Source organism: Sinocyclocheilus rhinocerous, unplaced genomic scaffold (genome assembly GCF_001515625.1).
Source record: "Sinocyclocheilus rhinocerous isolate Xijiao unplaced genomic scaffold, SAMN03320098_v1.1 scaffold1045, whole genome shotgun sequence".
Lineage (NCBI taxonomy): Eukaryota > Metazoa > Chordata > Actinopteri > Cypriniformes > Cyprinidae > Sinocyclocheilus > Sinocyclocheilus rhinocerous.
Window position 1 is genome coordinate 350,366 of NW_015645361.1, and position 19,951 is coordinate 370,316.

At 35.7% G+C, this 19,951-nt stretch overlaps 2 protein-coding genes and 1 pseudogene across 2 annotated transcripts; 2 read left to right on the forward strand and 1 right to left on the reverse strand.

The window, feature by feature from the left end:
* Nucleotides 1-1,054: 1,054 nt before the first annotated feature.
* LOC107705945 (RING finger protein 165-like) lies at nt 1,055-4,997 on the forward strand. The gene is made up of 5 exons (XM_016509482.1): nt 1,055-1,111; nt 2,476-2,580; nt 2,656-2,751; nt 2,855-2,958; nt 4,257-4,997. The coding sequence occupies exons 1-5, from the start codon at nt 1,055-1,057 to the stop codon at nt 4,372-4,374; spliced, it is 480 nt and encodes a 159-aa protein (XP_016364968.1). The 3' UTR covers nt 4,375-4,997.
* Nucleotides 4,998-8,595: 3,598 nt separating this feature from the next.
* Nucleotides 8,596-11,437, reverse strand: LOC107705947 (putative UDP-GlcNAc:betaGal beta-1,3-N-acetylglucosaminyltransferase LOC100288842). The gene is made up of 3 exons (XM_016509483.1): nt 11,405-11,437; nt 11,269-11,340; nt 8,596-9,748 (listed from the first exon to the last, which is right to left on the reverse strand). The coding sequence occupies exons 1-3, from the start codon at nt 11,435-11,437 to the stop codon at nt 8,642-8,644; spliced, it is 1,212 nt and encodes a 403-aa protein (XP_016364969.1). The 3' UTR covers nt 8,596-8,641.
* A 6,971-nt stretch (nt 11,438-18,408) lies between these two features.
* LOC107705948 (potassium channel subfamily T member 1-like) overlaps nt 18,409-19,951 on the forward strand; it is a 20,358-nt pseudogene continuing 18,815 nt past the window's right edge.

Sequence of the window (19,951 nt, forward strand, 5' to 3'; positions counted from 1 at the left end):
CCCCTCCTCAATCCCATCATTCCCTTCCCCCTCTGTGTGACCATGAAACCCCCCACCCCTCCATCTGTCTGTTATGTCCGTCACTGAATCCACACTCTGAGTCCACTCTCATTAACACCTGTCATTAGGGCCAGTCCACCTCATTTTGCAAAGCAGATCCAAGTTCTTTTCTGTGAATAATTTAATGTGAATGCAGGTAAAAGCGTAAAACCAATTGCACTACACATTGTTAAATTATTTAATCGGTTTATTAAATAATTATGGTAATAAATTAACAGACTGTTTTTGTATGGAAGTCCATGTAGGGGAAAAAAATGCTTTGGCAAATCATAATTTTGACTTTTAAAAGTCAAAATTATGAGATGAAAAGTCAAAATTATGACTTTAAAACTTATAATTATGACATTCTATGTCGTAATTATGACACAAGTCATAATTGTGAGGGGAAAAAGACACATGACATACTAAGTCATAAATATGAAGTTAAAAAAGTTGAAATTATCACATACTAAGTCATAATTGACATAGTAAGTTTTTATGAGATAAAAGTCCAAATTATACTATTTATGAATAATTATGAGATAAAAAGTTTAAATTGTGGCATACTAAGTCAAAATGATGATATGCTAAGTCAATTATGACAGTCAAAATTATGACATACTAACTTGAAATTATGAGATAAAGGCAAAATGGTTGATTTTTTTATCTCATAATTATGACTTAGTATGTCATAATTTGGACTTTTCATCTAATAATTACTAATAATTACATAAATACTTTTTATGGCATAATTTAGATTTTATCTTACGATTTCAACTTAGTATGTCATAACTTGTCATAATTTCTACTTTTTATCTCATAAAAATTTACTATGTCATAATTTTGACTTTAAAAGTCGTTTTCTACTTCTAAAGTCATAATTTCTATTTAGTATGTCATCACTTTGACTTATCTCATAATTATGACTTACTATGTCATAATTTTGACTTGGTATGTCATAACTTCGACTTTTTAGCTCATAATTATGAGCTAAAACCTCTTAAACCAGCTAGTTATGTCCAGTATATTTCCCCTCAAAGAAAACACGGCTAATCCTGAGGGAATGGAATCCGTTAGATCCGTGGTAATCCAGATAAAGAACGAGTCCTAGCAGCCGTAATGCAGGCCGTTAGATCCAGCCGGTGTCACGGTGTAAGAATCGTCACCTGGCTTCAGTTAAATAAAAACACAGGTAATATTTTCTAATGCAGGACATCCATCAGAACGACCTCTGGTTCTGCTTCATGTCCCGCTGATAAGATAATACACCACATCACTAACCCGTACAAACATTTACCATGGTAACCACAGTTATACCAAATTGCCATTGTTACACCAGATATTATTTCTACTGTAAAAAATGTACATGTTGAATAAAAATGTTACATTTAGAATTTTAAAATTAGCTTTTAGAATTTTTATTGGTTTACTGTTTTGTTTATTTTAATTTATTTTTATTTTATTTATTTTGTCTCAGTTTTTCTGTATTAATAATAACACTGTTTTTTATATTTACATTTTTCATTCTTTTTTTAATTTGAATTTATTGTTGTTTATTATTTTGTATTTTTTTATTTTTTTTCATGTTTTACTGATGACTAACATTAAATTATAACCGTTTTTCTGTAGTAACACTAACTATTTTTTTTTAGTTATTTTTATTTATATTATTATTTTATTAATTTATTATTATTATTATATTATTATTATTTTCATGTTTTATTGATGACTAACAGTGACAAGTTTTTCTGTAATAACAATAACTGCAGTAAATGTGGTATTTTAGCAGAATCTATTGTTGCCATGGTGATATTTAGCAAACTGTTCATGTGTGTGTTTCTCATGTTTAGAATGGAATACTAATGTACTGAATACTGAATTTTATGCTGAATACTGCATACGGTTTAAAAAATATATGCAAAAAAAACATTTAATTTACTTATGAATAGATTTATAAATGATTTTACACAACTTTTACGTTTTTCCTGAATCAGGCTAAATACGTGAAACCTTCACATTTTAAAAAGCCGCATACTAGGATTGGCATCCGGTTATTATCTTAAATAAATGTTTATTTTGCATATTGAGCACAGCATTCCGGACCTAGCCTTTGTCTTTTTCACACAATGTCGCTAATCTCTGATGGATTGTGTGAACTCTCTCTCTTATATATATATGTGTATATATATATATATATATGTGTGTGTGTATACTTCTAAATAATGTTTTACTTGTATATACATATATTGTTTGCGTGTGTGTGTGTATATACACACACACACACACATTATATGTAGTATATTAGTGTATATAAAACATTAAGTTTTATTAATACATTTTCCTTTTTTATTTAAATGTTTTTTTTTTTTTATAGTAAGCACAAGTGTTGAATGTGGTCCTCGAGTGTTTTAATCATGTATGCTGTATTTTCTGCAGGTTGTCCATGAGATAAGGAATTATCCGTATCCACAGCTCCACCTGTTGGCGCTGCAGAGCTTTGGTCCCAGCAGACACTCGTCTGCTGTTCGGGAGAGTTATGAGGTAAAGCACACAGACAGATGAACAGTAACTCACATATGTTCATGCTTTGCTCTATTTAACACTGATTTTGTGCAGGAGTTGCTGCAGTTGGAGGATCGATTGGGAAGCGTCAACCGAGGGGCCATACAGACCACCATAGAGAGATTCACCTTCCCGCACAAATACAAGAAGGTACATACACACACTGTTCACATTCACACTTTTATCTTCAAGTCCAGCCTACAGTTTTCTGCTGCTAACACACTGGTGTTTGTTTGTTTGTTTGTGTGTGTAGCGGAAGCCGCTGGATCTGAAGTTATGTGTGAGTGAGGAAGAGTTGGATGTGGATGAGAAATGCACCATCTGCCTCTCCCTGCTGGAGGATGGAGAAGATGTCAGGTAGTGTATAATACAGATGACACTATACACTTACATTCACAAGTCCAGGGGCAGTAAGGTGTTTTAATGTATTTGAAAGAAGTCTCTTCTGCACACCAAAGCTGCATTTATTTGATCAAAAATACTGTAATATTAAAGTAATATTGTGAAATATTATTACAATTTAAAATTACTGTTTTCTATTTGAATTTGTTAAAATGTAATTTATTCCTGTGATGCAAAGAATTGAATGAATTTTCAGCATCATTACTCCAGTCTTCAGTGTCACATGATCTTCAGAAATCATTCTAATATGATGATTTGCTGCTCAAGAAACATTTCTGATTATTATCAATGTTGAAAACAGCTGTGCTGCTTCATATTTTTGTGGAAACCATGATCAAAAGAACAGCATTTATTTGAAATAGAAATCTTTTGTAGCGTTATAAATGTCTTTTCTGTCACATTTGATCAATTTAATGGATCCTTCCTGAAGAGAAGTATTAATTTTTTTTTTTTTTATCTTACTGACCCCAAACTTTTGAACAAAAGTATTACACCAGGGTTTTTTCAGGAGGTTCAGTTGATGAAAAGCTAATAATTAATTGCATGCAAATGTGTTGTTGAATTATCAAGATATTAACTTAAAACCACAGGAGGTATTTAGACTGACAAAAGTTTGCATCCCCAAATTACACTATAAATGCTACAAAGTACCAGTGTTACTTCAATATTTAAATACAATTGTATTGTTTTATTAATAGTATTTATTAATATTTTGAATTGGGTTTTATTTTTATATTTTAAATGTTTCATTTTAGGTTTAGTAATTTGTTTAGTAGTTATATATATATATATATATATGTATATATATATATGTGTATATAATGTACTGTATGTGTATATATATGTGTATATATATGTGTATATGCATGTTTATATATATACTGTATATATGTGTATGTGTGTGTATATGTATATATTTCTTTTTAGCTTTTTTTTATTTCAGTTTTAGTAACTTTAGAACTTCAATTTAATATTTTATTTAATTCAGTTCAATTAAGTTTTATTTAAAGTAGTTTTAAACGTTAATTTTAACAACTTACAAAGGGATATTCTTTTTTCATTTTATTTTAATATCAAAATCTATTTTTAATAGCTTTAGTTTTATTTAACAGTAACAACACTGCAAAGTACATAATACAGGATGCCCACAACTAAACACAACAATAACAGAGCGTGTCAAAATACAAAATGCTGTATGCTAATGTAGCTCCACTCGTCCTAATAAACCATTTATCTGTCTCTTCTGTTTTCAGGCGGTTACCCTGTATGCATTTGTTCCATCAGGTGTGTGTGGATCAGTGGTTGGCCACCAGTAGGAAGTGTCCCATCTGCAGAGTGGACATCCAAACACAGCTCACCCCCGAGAGCTGAAATAACACGCATTAACAAATAACTTAAACACACACATGCTCTCTTTCGCTCTTATACATCCACAGACATTTCCATCCACACACACACACACACTGTATATTACCTATACATGTGTATGATGAGCCATCCAACACACACTAAACACACACTCACACGCTTTACTGAGCCAATGACAATAACTGACACTACACACTCACACACACACACACTTGCTGGTAGAAACTAAAGGGTCTGTCGCGAGGAGTGATTCTGTCTGTAGGGAAATGGTGTGTGTCCGTAGCATATGTGTGTGTATTTGTGCAATTCCTTAAGCCATGAACTTTACTAAAGACCCTCAGCTTGCATACAATATACACACACACACACACACACTTACACACTACTTATAATATATACACAATGGCAGATAAGACACTGTCAAATCTAGCTGCTGGAGTGTGTGTGTGTGTCCACTGTATCACATATTTCTGATCTGCAATACTGCTTTAGTCTTACACACTGGAGCTACTTCGGCTTGCGTTTGTGCGCTTGTTCACCATTTTGGTGCGTGTGTATCGTATGTGTGCTAATATTTTCATGGGTTAGCGGTGCATGTAGAGAAGCCAAAAAAGAACACGCAACAACAACAAAAAATAAGAAAACACAAAAGCAACTAATTTCCGAGACAGCAGGAGGAGGGCTGTTGTCTTACAAAAAAAAGTAGGCAGAGAATATTGTGATTGGTGGATTTGTGTAGATAGGCGCAATAGTAGTTGCATGCATCTGTGCTTGGGTTGTTGTTTCAAGGTACACCTGGAAGTGTGCGTGCGCGCGCGCGAATGCATGGATGTGTATTAGCTCCTTTAAGCTGTGAAGATCCGTAACATTATCAGACTCATGTAGCGAGTGTGTGTGTGTGTGTGTGTAAGTGTGTGCGCGAGAGAGAGACCCTGCCATGACCTTTGACCCTAAATGCCTACTGAAAAAAGCACATGTGAGCATAGCTGAAGTGCCCGGCCTCACTCTGGTGCTGCGCTGCCATGGTTACTGTATTTATTATTGGTATTTAAAACATGCAGTGTTTGGAGGGGGGCGGGGCTTGTGCGTGTCCAACCGTGTTCTTGTGTGACAGGTCTCCCCTCGTGGTTGCTATGCTGGTTGCTATGCTGTATTGCTAGAACTATAATGTAGAATGTCGTGTGATAGAGGACCATCCGCCAACAGCACACAAGTGGGTCGAGACGGATTAACACAACGCAGGAATTATTTGTATTTGGCCCGAAACATACGCAGGTAGTTTTCTGTTTCAGCTCAAACATGTTTACAGCTAGCTACACAAACAATAGCACATCTGGTTTAACGGTGCAGACGTTTGAACACTGTCGCCCCCTTGAGCACTGTAGTTTGCAGAAATGCACATTATGCAATGCGTATGTTTCTGGCCTTTAGCTGTTTTTAAGTTCAATTTTAACAACTTGCAACAAGGATATTCTTTTTATATGGATAGTTTTCTCCCCGAAATGTCTGGTTTAATTTTGCTTGAAATGTAAATTTGGCAATTTCTCTCACTGTCTGTTTCAGAGTGTGTTCAAAATCTTGCAATCTACCTAAGTAGTTAACTATGGAAGTTTCCACTACAGGATGAAAAAAAAAAAAAGTAATTGCAACTTTTTATCTCATAATTCAGACATTTTTTTCACACAACTCTGAGAAAAAAAATTCATATTTGCAAGATATAAATTTAGAATTGCGAGATATAAACTCGCTATTGCAGGTATGTAAACGGATGTAAATTCAGAGAAAAAAGTCAGAATTGTGATATATAAACTCATAATTACGAAGGAAAAAACACATTTATGATTGCCCGCATTCTCCACCAACTTTTGTGAATGAGCTTGTCAAAATGCATTCTGGAATTGCCTTCTCTATAAAGCAAACATTTTAATTTTGGTTTAGTTTTGCTTAATTTGACCTAAAAGTCCATTTTAAAAACCATTTCATTTTCTAAAAAAAAAAGCTATATTAGTTTCAGCTAATGAGCTGCATTTTTTTCTGTGCATTGGCTCCTCCCCCCAGTGTTCTGTGTGCTGATTGGCGGATGATGGCTCGTGTTGGTCGTTTACACAGGGTTATGTCCGTTGAAATGCCTTAAGTATTTAACAATCATAATTTATTACTAACTGTAGATATTGTGGGTACGTATTTCATTTTGTATAGTTTCATTTTTTGCAATGGAATCATATTTTATTTATTTAGAAATAACACAAAATGATTAAAACTCTTACCTCATGTTTGAGTTGGTTTGCGGGAATGCTTCGCATGCGGTTGGTTGTGTTCGTGTGTGTTTCTCCCTTTGGTGCTGTGACCTTACTGACATTCCGCTTGCTGATTGGTCAGACATGGCAGCGGAGTGGGAGTATTATGGGTTTTGATTCGCTGTCCTGTTTGCACTCTTAGTTTTCCAAGGCCACCCTCTCACTGGCATCGTTTTTACCACTCTGGCGACCTTTGCAACACAATCTTTCTCTCTCTTCTCTCTGTAAGTCTTTCTTACATTGTTAATGTTTACATGATCTTTCCCTTTCTTGTCTCATGTCTGTCTATAGTCTGTCTCTCTGTGTTTAAGACTTTTATTCTTGTTAATGTTTACATCCTCATGCTTTTTTTCTGCCTTTAACAGTCTTAAATTGTTAATGTTTACATTCTCTCACTTTATAAGAGTGTGTTCGAAATCTAGTGTGCTGCCCTACAACTCTAAGGCAGCATACTAACTGAAAAGAAACCTTTTAAGTGACCAATTTAACACCAAGTGCACAAGAGATCTGACTCAGAATTTAAGATACACTGGAAAAAAGAACGGGTGAAGAAATGATTTTCACTCAGAAAATGCTAGGGAAAGAAACAAGTCGTCGCATATTGAATTAAACATGAAATATTTAAGAAAAACTGAAATATTATTTTGTTGTAAAGCATACTTAAATGTGATGTAAAGCATCAATCTGCATTATTTACAACTTAAAAATCTTATTTTTTTTGCAGTGTAGTGTTTCATATTAGCATATTGCTAAGCTAGCAAAGCGCTACGCTTGAAAATATGTAGCATGCACACATATTGGTTAAATAGTCAATTTTTAATTGCATGGAACTGTTTTTATCAATATATTTGGGTACTGAATGGATTATAGTTGTTTTGCCCGCATTCTCCACCAGCTTTTGTGGCGGAGCTTGTCGCAGTGCATTCTGGGATTAACTTCTCTATTAAACGTACATGTAATCTTAGTCACTGCATAGGAAGTGTGCATATGGTGCTGTCTAGTCTAAATAGGAGGCTCACTAGATTTTGGAACTAGCCCATTTTTTTGCAATCTCTCATTCCTTGTGCCTATTTCTGTTTTATTCTCAATCTTCATCTCTGTTATTGTCAGTCAGTGCTTTCAGACTGTCTCCAGGGCATGTGAATCCTCTTTCGTCCGAGTTTATTTTGCCAGTCTCTCTCTTTCTCTGTCTTTCTCCCTGTCTCATGGCAGGGTCAGGACTAACAGAGTATGATAAAGCACAACAGATTTAAAATGCATGTTTTTCTCAGGTTTGAATATATACATGACTAAATAGAAATATACAGCTACATAGAGAAAATAAAGACTAGTGCAGATGTTCTACTAATGATATTAGAAGATTGATTTTTTTGCTGCTGCTTGCATTTGAAAAACAAACAAAACAAACAAAAAAAGACATTAATAATAATAATGTTGTCCTAAAAGTGCCAGTGACAGGGGTGCCACGTGCTGTGGGTGTTTTTTCACTAGCGGATTTTCTAGCAGAATATAGACTATTTATCATTCATATTAAAGCAATAGCGCCTCCTGCTGGTGTGACTGCTAGTATGTAACTGGTCGAGTAAAAAAAGTCTGTGTAAAATGTTAGAATTCTCTTTTGGTGGAATTTTTGTACCTTATTTATTACTACTACTAATGATGAATTTAAAGGTGGCATCGCTAAAATGTTTTTGGTTTCATTTTGTTTAATTTCAAAGCTTGTAGTAAATTTCAAAAGAACAGCATTAATTTGAAATAGAATTCATTAGTAACATTATAAATGTCTGTGCTGTTACTTTTGATAAATTTATTGTATCATTGCTAAAAAAAAATATATATATATATATATATTTTCTTACCCCAACTTACCCCTTAAAGGCCTTTGAGACCTTTTAGAGTAACAGAAACACTTTATGCACTAAATCATAGAACAGATGAATTTTAATTTATACACATAACTATCCCCAACTGTTCTAGCCCTGTGATTTGTCGTTATTCAGAAAAGAAAGTTTATCCAGGTAGGTCATTGTTTTGCACACTACCAAACTGTAATATGTCTCCAGCATGCCACAGCTCCTCCCCTTCCCCGCCCCTAAATCCCGCCAGGCCACGCCCATCATCCCCACCCCCATTCTGGCAGAGCTGAATAGGAAGTTGTAGCAGCAAGGGTTATAACGAATGTGTCGGTCGCCAGAAAACCGAGCACTGTGAGTGGCCACCACACCTGCCCGTCTTGCACACAGGCCAACCAGAACGTCGGAGGGGAGGGGCAACGAAACATCCTCAGCAGCGACATAAACTTTCCTTACAACGTCTTGAGATAGAAGAAAGGCGGGGCCAGAGCAGTAGTCTGGGAGGTACTTATCAGGGTACACTTGATAGGGCAGATAATGCGGTTTGTCGGGGTCCCGCTCAGGTGCGGCTCGATGGATGACCCTGCCTAGGTAAAGTTCATCAGGGTGCGTTCTCAGTCCTAGCAGGTATGATGTAAACGCAGGAAGGTTTAAATACACAGAATCCTCAGAAAGAACGATAAATCGGGCTTGTGGACAAAAAAGTAGGATCCATCGAAGCGCCATTTTAACTTGTTCCCAGTGTCCTCTCTGCCAGTCGCCCCTGGAAACACCTCCCTCGAACTGCACGATGTCACCATAGCGTGCAGACTCCTCCCTCATCATCTCAAGCTCCACCCCTAAAGGGGAGGGGCCAAGGAAAAACAAAGTCCGCACGGCAACGCGGCGCACCGACGTCTGATTGGCCCAGGAGTTTCGCATCGCCTCCCTCTGGCTCCAGTTTCCAGGGGAACTCAGGACCAGCGTGAGGATGAGGAGGTCCTGATGATGAAGGCAGGGTTCAGTGTTAATGGGGTAGAGCTGTGAAGTGTTGAGCCTGGTCTCAGTCAGGTCCAGTTTGCGTGCACGCTCCCGGACCCCCAGGACAAAGCGGTCGGTGTAGGCGGCGGGAGACGACTGCAGGAGAAACTCTTCCACTATGTCACCACCAAACAGCAACGCATGAAACAAGATGACGTTACACAACAGGAAGCACCACTGATGAGTCTGCAGCCGGAACACACAGATCTGAGAGAGAGAGAGAGAGAGAGAGAAAGAGAGAGAGACCAACAACAAATGTAACCAAATTATAGCAACAACTACTTTGAAAAAAAAATATCTGGTCTAGGATTTACTTTAACGCTTTTTGTTTCTACTCAGAAGTTGGTAGTAAATGTCACAAATAATTACAAGTAGAACAATAAATTAAACATGACATTTTGAAGTAGAAAGACTGAAATAGTATTTTTACTGAAATAGTGGATTTTTTACATTTTCTGAAGAATATGTGAGTGGTGTTTGCGCAAGCAAAACTTGACACCATGATTTTAGGTCTCAGTGTTTTTTATTGTTGTAACTTGGTTGCTAGGACGTTTTGGGTGGTTGCTAGGGTGTTTCTAGGATGGTCTTGGTGGTTGCTAGGGTGTTGCTAGAATGTCTGGGTGGTTGCTAGGTGGTTTTGTTTAGTTAAATACTTAGGTTTGAGTTTCAGTTCAGTCTTTCAGTAAATGTATTTTTATTTATACTTTATATATTATTTTACTTTGGTTTTTATTTGTAATATTTTAGGGCTATCAGTGTTTATGTGTAAAGATACTGATATTTTGTTAGATATTTAAAATATGTATAACATTACATTTTTCAGGACTACTTTTTATGTTTACTATGTCGGGTACCATACTTTTACTATATACTTAGGGTATATGTATCAAAAACTAAAATTAATTTAATATTCATATATTTATAGATTCATTTTTATTTTGTTTTAGGGTCATACAATTTTTATTTTACCAATCACATTTTTTTTATTTAACAAAAAAGTTAGATTTTTTCTTTATTATTATTTGCCACTATTCAGAATCAGAATCAGAATCAGAAAGAGCTTTATTGCCAAGTATGTTTGCACATACAAGGAATTTGTTATAGTGTCACAAGCTTCCAGTACACGGAGACAACAACAACACACAGATAATAAAAATGAGATGTGAATAAAATACACATGCATAAATATAAACCACAAAAAAAAAAAAAAAAAAAACTATTAATGTATGAACATCCCTGATATAATCAGTTGCCATTTTATTATTATTATTATTTTCAAATCAAATACACATACTGTTAAATCTCTAATCCCTAATCGGACCACTTTAGACCATGCAGCATGAAAATCGTTTATGTTGGTTTTGTGCTGTCTAGCTGGTGATCCAGCATGGGCAAGTAAATTCTAGTTAATCAGCATGATTTCTGGTGCTGCAGACAAATAAAGTCTTGCTGGTTGTGCTAGTTAAGCAGTTAACCACCTGTCAATGTTGAGGTTCAGTTTCCAAAACACAGCAAATGCTGGATATAGAGACCAGAATATTCTAGAACAGTGCAAATAGGCCATTAGCGCCAATGGAGAGGAATAATGATAAAAACTGAAGACAAATATTTACTTACCTTCATGATGTCCCTTTAAGCTGTCTTTTTTTCTTTCTTTCTTCACTTCTAAATCAGTTTGAATTCCTATTCAGTTTTCTGGTCTATGGGCTAGTGTGCGTGCTGCTCACCTGGACGTTGTTTCCGCAGTAAGCTGACACTGGGCAGGTAATGTAACCTAACACAGCTGTCTCCAGCTTCACCTACAGTAATAATGGATGATGTCAGGATACATTACTCAAGAGCAACTCACACACAGACTGTTACCAGACTGCTTATATTTCCCGCAGCCCATATCATAACTACCGCTATGTTCTGATCTATTAGAATGATTGAAAGTAATGAGTTGTAGAAATTTCAGATATACAAAATAAATTGCATTTTACATGCTATTGTGACTATATAGTAGGCTTGTGTGTATTATGGATTTTCTGAAAACAAAGTGTGCTTCCCTTCAGGAGGTAACATTTTACAGTAAGTTTTCATTATTAACATTAACTACATTAGTTAACATGAACTAACAAAAACAATCCTTCAACAGCATTTATTAATCTTTGTTAATGTTAATTTTTACATTTAGTATTTCAAATCAAACGTTAAAAATTTAAAAGTAAAAAAAAAGTTTAAAAAGTAAAATTTTATATTTACATTTACTAACACATTTTCAAATCAAAAGTTAACATTAGTTAAAGCAACTGTATGTAGTTTTGTATATTTTTGTGACTTTGGAGCCCCCTACAGTTAAGTGAGTAGAATTCACTGTGGTAAATATATCACTGTCGTAATTACAGTGGACAGCTGCACCTGTACACATGCATTTGTTGCTGCCGTAAAGCAATCCGCCCTTTTCGCGGAATTTCGTACCCGCTCACCAAACTTGTATACTTCCAGAACAGACATTTGGTAAAGAAACAGAAGTCATTCGCCTCATAAGACATCACTGTACCATCAGAATGACCTTAAAACTGATATTTAAAGGTAAAAAACCGACATACACGTTGCTTTAAAGAGACTGAGTGTGAACTAACATGAACAAACAATGAACGATTGTATTTTTATTAACTACTAACTTAAACAAAGGTTAATACATGCTGTAAAACATATTGCTCATAGTTACTGCAAACTAATGCATTAATGAGACATTATTAACAAATGAGACATCGTAAAGTTACCGAAGAGGAGGTTGAAAAGGTTTTCTTTTGACTTTTTTAGTTGAAAGAAATTGTAAGCTGCCACAGCAAACTGAAAATTAAAACTTGATGGGTTGTATTTTGTGACCGTTATCTGACTGTAGCTAAAATATATATAAGTAAAAAATATATTCAAAACGTATTTTATTTTCTCATTTCTCTTTTTTTTGTTTAACTTTAAGTACTAAAATAAAAACGAATAAATGAAAATTAATAAAACTATATAGCCATTTTAAAAAAGACAAAATAACTAAAACTAAACTAAAATTTAAGTGAAAACATAAAAAAAAAAAAATTTTTTTTAAATATTAGCTTCAGAGCACCATGTAAAAATAAAGACTAGGCCAGTCATAAAGCGTGTGAGGTTATTTATGTGTTTGTGTGACAGTGTGTGTGTGTTATGGTTTGTTCCTGGAGTGAACATTTGTCTTCTGTAAGAATGAAAGACGTGCGTGTGATGATTCACATGTCAGAACAAGAGCTATTTTCCCTCCTCTATGATCACATTAACATTGTGTATCATTCACTGTCAGCTCTAACCTGCATATCACACATAAACAATCTCTCTCTCTCTCTGTCTCTCTGTCAGTCAAACCTCGAGATGAGTGAGGCTCTGTCCTGTACATGATGTACTGCAGAGAACAAGACAATAAAGACAATCAATGACACAGTCTGTCAGCAGGAAAAGAGCAACATCACGACTTCAGAGAAGTGAGTACATTCATAAACACATTCATGACAAAAAGACATATAAAAATATATTAAAAAGTATTCTAATGAAAAAACAATGAATATAATACATTGGAAACAATCTCAGATAGTCATTTTATGTTCTATGGATTCAAATAAAAAATGTGTAAATCTGTAGGGCTTTCATTTTTTTAGGGATTGTGAGGTTTAGATGTATCAGCCACAGTTATATTTCACAATCCTCCTGATATTAAACATTTCATGGAGGCACATTATCTTGGCCACAGGAAACAGTCCCATTTGCATGCCAAGTGTGTTCTTATGACTTTCTACTGATATATTTAATTATATATTTTATTTACTGAACTTAGTCACATTATACTGTGCTATATTTACTCTGTTTAGTGTGCAATGCAATTTAAATAAATTAAATTAAAATGTGTATAAAATCATTCATTTTATTGGGTTATATTGAATAAAAATATATATATTATTTACAAATTTTGCTTTTATTAAAAATAAAGTAGTGTGCTTTCACAGTCCATGCAGTTTTTAAAAAGTCTTTGTCCCTGCACTTTGCTATGCTGTGACCTTTTCTCCCCGAGTTCAAGAATAATGGTTTGCACTTTCAGACATCTTTTTTTTGTTGACCACCTGGTACAGAGGTAAATTTCTTTTGCAGTCTTGCAGCCTGCTGTTTCTTTACGTTTACACTCGACAAGCATAAGAGTAACTCTGTTATGGGAAAAATTTGCTGAAAAATACTACAAAAATCTTGATGCAAAGCACAAAAATATTAACTGTAAATGGGGTTTAATAATATTTGCTAATTAAGGTGCTTATTAGACTATTGTCCTCCATGAATGGAAGCTTATTCCTTTGGAAATCATTTCCTATGTAAGCTTATTTCCGCCATGGATAAAAAAGAAGAAAAGTTTGTGATTTTTTTTTAAAAGTGACTTTTTATTTCACAATTCTGATTTTTTTTTTCACAACTCTGACTTTGTTGTGCAAGTTTTGACTTTTTTTCTCACAATTATGAGCTCATATCTCACAGTTGTGAGTTTTTATCTCACAATTTTTTTTTACAGTTTTGACTTTAACTTGCAATTCTGCGTTATATCTCAAAATTCATACTTTCTCACAAATCAGACTTTTCTAACAATTCTGAGTTTATACCTCACAATTAAGTCTTTTTTCTTGCAATTCTGAGAAGAAAAGCCTTAAGGCCTGTTCACACCAAGGACGATAACTATAAAGATAACGATAAAGATATAGTTCTAAAAATCTTTCTCAATATTAAAGAATAGCAGAGTCCACACCACAACTATAACGATAAAGACAAAGAGAAACGATATCGTTGGAATCACTTGATTGGAATTATTGGAATTAACTTGATTGGATTATCGATTGGAAGCCAATCATCAACGATATCGTTTCTCTGTGCTTTTATCATTAAAGTGTGGTGTGGACTCTGCTATTCTTTAACATTGAGAACGATTTTTAGAACTATATCTTTATCGTTATCTTGATTGGAATTATTGGAATTAACTTGATTGGATTATCGATTGGAAGCCAATCAGAATCCATCCTGCTGTAACGAGCTCGAGAATTTAAAGCGGAAGACGAGCGTGCGCTTAGAATAAACAGACAATATCGTTCGCTGGTGTGGACGCTAATATCGTTATCTTTATAGTTATTGTCCTTGGTGTGAAAGCCCCGTGAGCTCATGATAGCAGGATTGATTCTGATTGGCTGTCAATGTTTTTATCGTTCATCAGCTGGAAAAAATCGTTCTGAAAATGATTTCAACGATATCGTTTCTCTGTGCTTTTATCATTAAAGTGTGGTGTGGACTCTGCTATTCTTTAACATTGAGAACGATTTTTAGAACTATATCTCTATCGTTATCTTTATAGTTATCGTGCTTGGTCTGAACAGGCCTTTATGGCGAGTCTATAACTTGTAGTTGTGAGATATAAACTCTTAAGAAAAAATTCTTAATTATGAAATAAGTCTCATTTACCTTTTATATATATATATATATTTTTTTTTTTCTTGGCAGAAACAAGCTTCTATAGTTTCCTGAATATTCATAAAGGGTTAGATATAAAAACCACAAAAAAAAATCAGTAGATTGTAGATAAATAAATGATACTTAGTTAAACTGTATTCTTCTGATGAAGAGAGATTTAGTGATCAGGACATTCCAGAACAAGTGTCTCAACTCACTTCCAGTCAAAAGGATTGTGGGATTTTATGACTAGTTACAGCAGTCTTTCAGACACACTCTGTAGGGCATTCCCATTTCCGTCAGTCTTTGTCTCTTATAACTATGAGTTTTAAAAGTTATTGGTTGAGTGTGGTATCTGCCAAAAACCTGTGATGACTGGTTGTGAAACCGTTTCGGCTCTGGGTTGTCATGGTAACAACACTGGTTGCCAGGGTGATGATTTCATTATCGGCATAAGGAAACAGTATGGTGAATTGGTGACCGGTTTAGCACTAGGGGTTTCATGGTATTAAGTTATATGACAGTGAAATTGGTTCTTAGGGTGACAGGAGTGCCTAGTTGTCAGGGCTTGATTGTGTTTTGATTGTCAGTGCAATTATTTCCTCTTGTCAGCTTGTGTGTGCGTGAAGACAGAATTCTGTGCACACTGCAGACATGTGCGATGTGGTGCTATGTTTGTTGACAACATGTGATTTCATTGAGGCGACCCCTGACCCCTGACTCACACAACCCCCATCCTCTGAGCTGTTGGCATGCTGAAACACTGCACTTTCTCTGAAGAATAGAATGAGCCAAGGGCATTCGACTTACACCCACGTGTGACTCACAACTGTGCTATATTAAAAAAGATTGATCGGTAAAGGTTTGTTCTCATTGAGAAATATAGTTTGGACCAGACATGGTTGTGTAAGGCTGAAAATTATTTATTTATATATATATTTAAAAAACAAAACAATACTAGAAGAACCTACTGGCCTCACCTACTGACCAAATGCAAATGTTTTATTGAAAATGTAATCTGTTTAATGCAATCTACAAATCATCAAATACTGTGAATACCATGAATAATTAAATGTCTATATAATATGTTTTCTTTTATTAAAGTGCCCCTATTATGCCATTTTTACGGTTCCTAATATTGTTTTGGGAGTCTCCTACAATAGGATTACATGCATGCAAGGTCAAAAAAACGTTTTCGTTTTCTCAAAATATGCATTTAATATCACCTCATTTTCCAGCGTTTCTCAAACGATTCGTTCGAAGCAGTTCAAAGATTCAGTCTCTCTAACCCCTCCTTTTTCCGTGAGCCTGCTCTGCTCTGATTGGTCAGATGGCCTAGTCTGTTGTGATTGGTCTACGGCATACAGATACGCCTATTTCAATAGTTCTGTATTTTGAACGCGCTATAGAAAATATAAACATCTATTATTTATCATACTTACAGGTTGTGATTCAGTGGAGCAGCTGGTCCAAATAAACAGGATACTGATTCATCTTTCAACAGCAAGCGTTTTGTGAATCCCGCATTGAACTCATGACGTGTTTGTGGGCAGGGTCAAGTTGTTCGCGGCCAGCCAACGTAGAACATAGGCGCAAATGTGTTACCCCGTGACGTGTAGTCATCACGGAAGTGGGATTCGAATTACTAACGACTCGTTTCAGCTGTTCCGAGTCGATTCTTTATTTTGGGAGACAATAACTTTGCAGATCGTTTACATTCACATACAGCTATTTTACACACTGCATGAAAGGCAATATTGGAAATGGCATAATAGGGGCACTTTAATTTGTAGGGCTTGTTTTTGCTAGGCTAATCATCAGGCCAATTTGAGACAATTAACTACTGCATTTCCTTCATTTATCATACAAATGAGCCATTAAAATGATTTAAAAAAAGAAAAAAACATTAAAAATACTGCTTAGATACATTCATGACGTAACGAAGCCTTGTTTACTGAAATCATGTGACTTTGGCAGTTTGGTGCAGGCTTCAAATCACTGGTTCACATAGGTTTAGAAGATTCACATAGCAGTGGATCACTACTAAGGAGTTCCTATATATGTTCGGAGTGGCTTGTAGATGGTTGTCTATGTAGGTTCATACAGTCAGTGCGTTTTAACACATGTGACTCTCAAGTTGTCCCTTCCCATAAAAGATTACATACTCGATTTGCGACTATATGTTCACACAGAACGTGTTTTTCCATTCCACTGCGATATTTTCCAAACAAGTGCTAGACGGACGCATTTGACCGTTGATCTCATGCGCAACATGGCGTTCTAAAAACACAGCATTTAAGTTCAAATAAGTTCAACTTTTAAAAAACTGTGTCTCGAGACCTTGCATTTTTCTCCCATTCCACTGCCCACATCTCGTGGTTTTCTTCGTTCTGTGTAAACCAGCCCTAACCGACTATCGCCTGTCACCAGTTTTTATTCCTCAGTGGAGTGTGAAGCATTTGCCAGCATCTTGCCAGCAAAATTTCACTAGTTTGACTGCAACTTCAAGGTATGGTAGGCGATTTTGGAGAGGCTATCAATAGCAATCTAGCTTTGAAAACATAAGTTCCCACCCTCCCTAGAACGTTCTAGGATCATGGTGGTGAGTTTTGCATCAGCATACACCACAGAAAATATAAAACTCTACTCATGTTTGCATGTTTTTTAACTGCTGAACAAGAGAACGACAAAGTATTTTCTTGGCTATTTGATTCTGGCAAACCTTGAATGTTTGAAGAAAAAGTCTTATCGTGCGAGTGTGTGTGGGGGCACACAGCCACATCTCTGCAGATCGACAGAAATAGCTTCTTGAGCAGGTTATTATCTGTAATTTCCTGAGAACAGGAGGGAGAGAGAGGGTGGGCACTGCGGAAAGGTGGACAGCGGGAATAAGCCAAAGAATTGCTCATTTGACTGACATTTAAATTGTCTATTGGTTTTGAGTTTGAGTTGCTCCTTCATTCAAAGTTCTCTTTGTAAACACATTGTGGTATCTCTACATACACTTGTGTGACTTTCCACCATCACAAAGAAGACATAAACGCTTGAGGCATGTTGCTATGACGACAATCATTCATTATACAAAAACATGCATAAGCTTTATGCATTAACAGAATGCATATAACGGTAGGTTTGCCACAGCTGTTGTGCATGTCAAAAACGTCCAACTTATGCCTGTATTCAACAAAGAGATGCTAGTGAAACTACTAAACTATTAAAGTACATTGAGACATACACGACAGAGAGAAACCAAGCAGAACTCTGGCAGTGAAGCGCACGCTTGCGCGCCTGCAATCAAGAGCGTGTGGGTGGGTTATTTTGAACCGTGCCGCTATAGCCAGCTCAGATCTCCGCACATTCTCTGGGTTTTCTCTGTTATGGAAGAGAAGAATGCAGTGCCGTCCTGGGTTAACCCGGCTCTGGTCAACTGGAGGCTGGACTCTTTTGGTAGCGATGCCGGGCAGAGGTAGGATACGACGTCTCTAAGAGTCACTGCAGTCTGTGCATGTTTGAATAAGTGGAAACGTTCACTGAGTCTGGCTTATTTGCTGTTTTCCTGAATCTGGAACGCTGTAGTGGATTCCAGGTGCTGATGAGTGCTGCACTTTTCAGTTGTCAAAGTTTTTTAGTATTCTTTCTAAGATTAATTATTTGTCACTATTTCCAGTTTCACAGTGTTTATACATAAACCACGCGAAATACTATCACCCATGAATTTTCTAGCAGAAACATATGGAATATTTAGGACACGACATTGTGCCACGGGTCGTAATGTTGATGGCTTCGTCTCACTTTATGACGGCAAATAAAACCACTGCTCCTGTGGTCTCCGTGGGAACTGGCGGACACATCGCATCTCCAGTGAAGATGTCTGGGATTGTAATGTAGAGAATTGCTCTTAGTGCTGAACTATGTAAACAGAGTAAAACATGGTGCTGGAAAGAATAAAAAGAGTCTTCATGCGTCAAAACATCACTGATCAGTTTTACACCCACATGCACAGGAAAACTCACACATAACGGCACATATAGAGATGACATTATATAACATGATTTATGCATTGTAATCACTTACATCAATAACTACATGAGTGTTTGATGCACGGTGTGTCTGCTTTTTAATAACATCAAGATTTTAGATTCAAATGTGTGCATATTTCACCATTTTAATCAGATTTTGCTTTTACTACTTAATTTAAAATAGTACTAGTATATGCATGCATGATGATAATTATATAAAGTAATTCACAAAATGCTGTTTAAAACAGTTTTAGCTGGAGTTTAGCATGTCACACCACAGGACTTGTCAACTTTCTAAAAGTATTTCAACTACCCACATGCACGAATACACACTTTCACCCACACTGACTGTATAAGGCAGCACTGCTGGCAGATCCACCTTCACTTATGTAAAGCTTTCATGATAAAGCAAGCATTTCTTTTCCCACTTTTATTTTCTCTCCTTTTGTCTGCCTATATATTGCCAGTACAGTTGATTGAAACCATGTCTTTGACCTCATGATTTGTTGTGCTTTGTAAATAAAGTTATTACAGTGTCCCCAAAAGGTATTGGAACAGTTAAGTCACTTTAACACCATGTATCAATAGTTATGTTTCCATCCATGTATTTTTATGTAAATTTTGTAATATTGCATTAAAAATACTGGATAGAAACAGCAAGATACACATAAAATCTTAAAATATGCATCAAAAAATTAATTGGAGGGATGATGCTGCTAAAAATAACATTATTTTGTGTATTTGGTGTAATGAAATGTGTTTATGCGGTTTAAAGTTCAAAAAACACATTATTTTCCACATACTGTACATTATTGTTTCTCCGCCTTTTTGAAACGCGTCGATTTTTACAAAGCTCATCGGTCTGAAAAAGCGAGGTGTACTGTGATTGGCCAGCTATCCA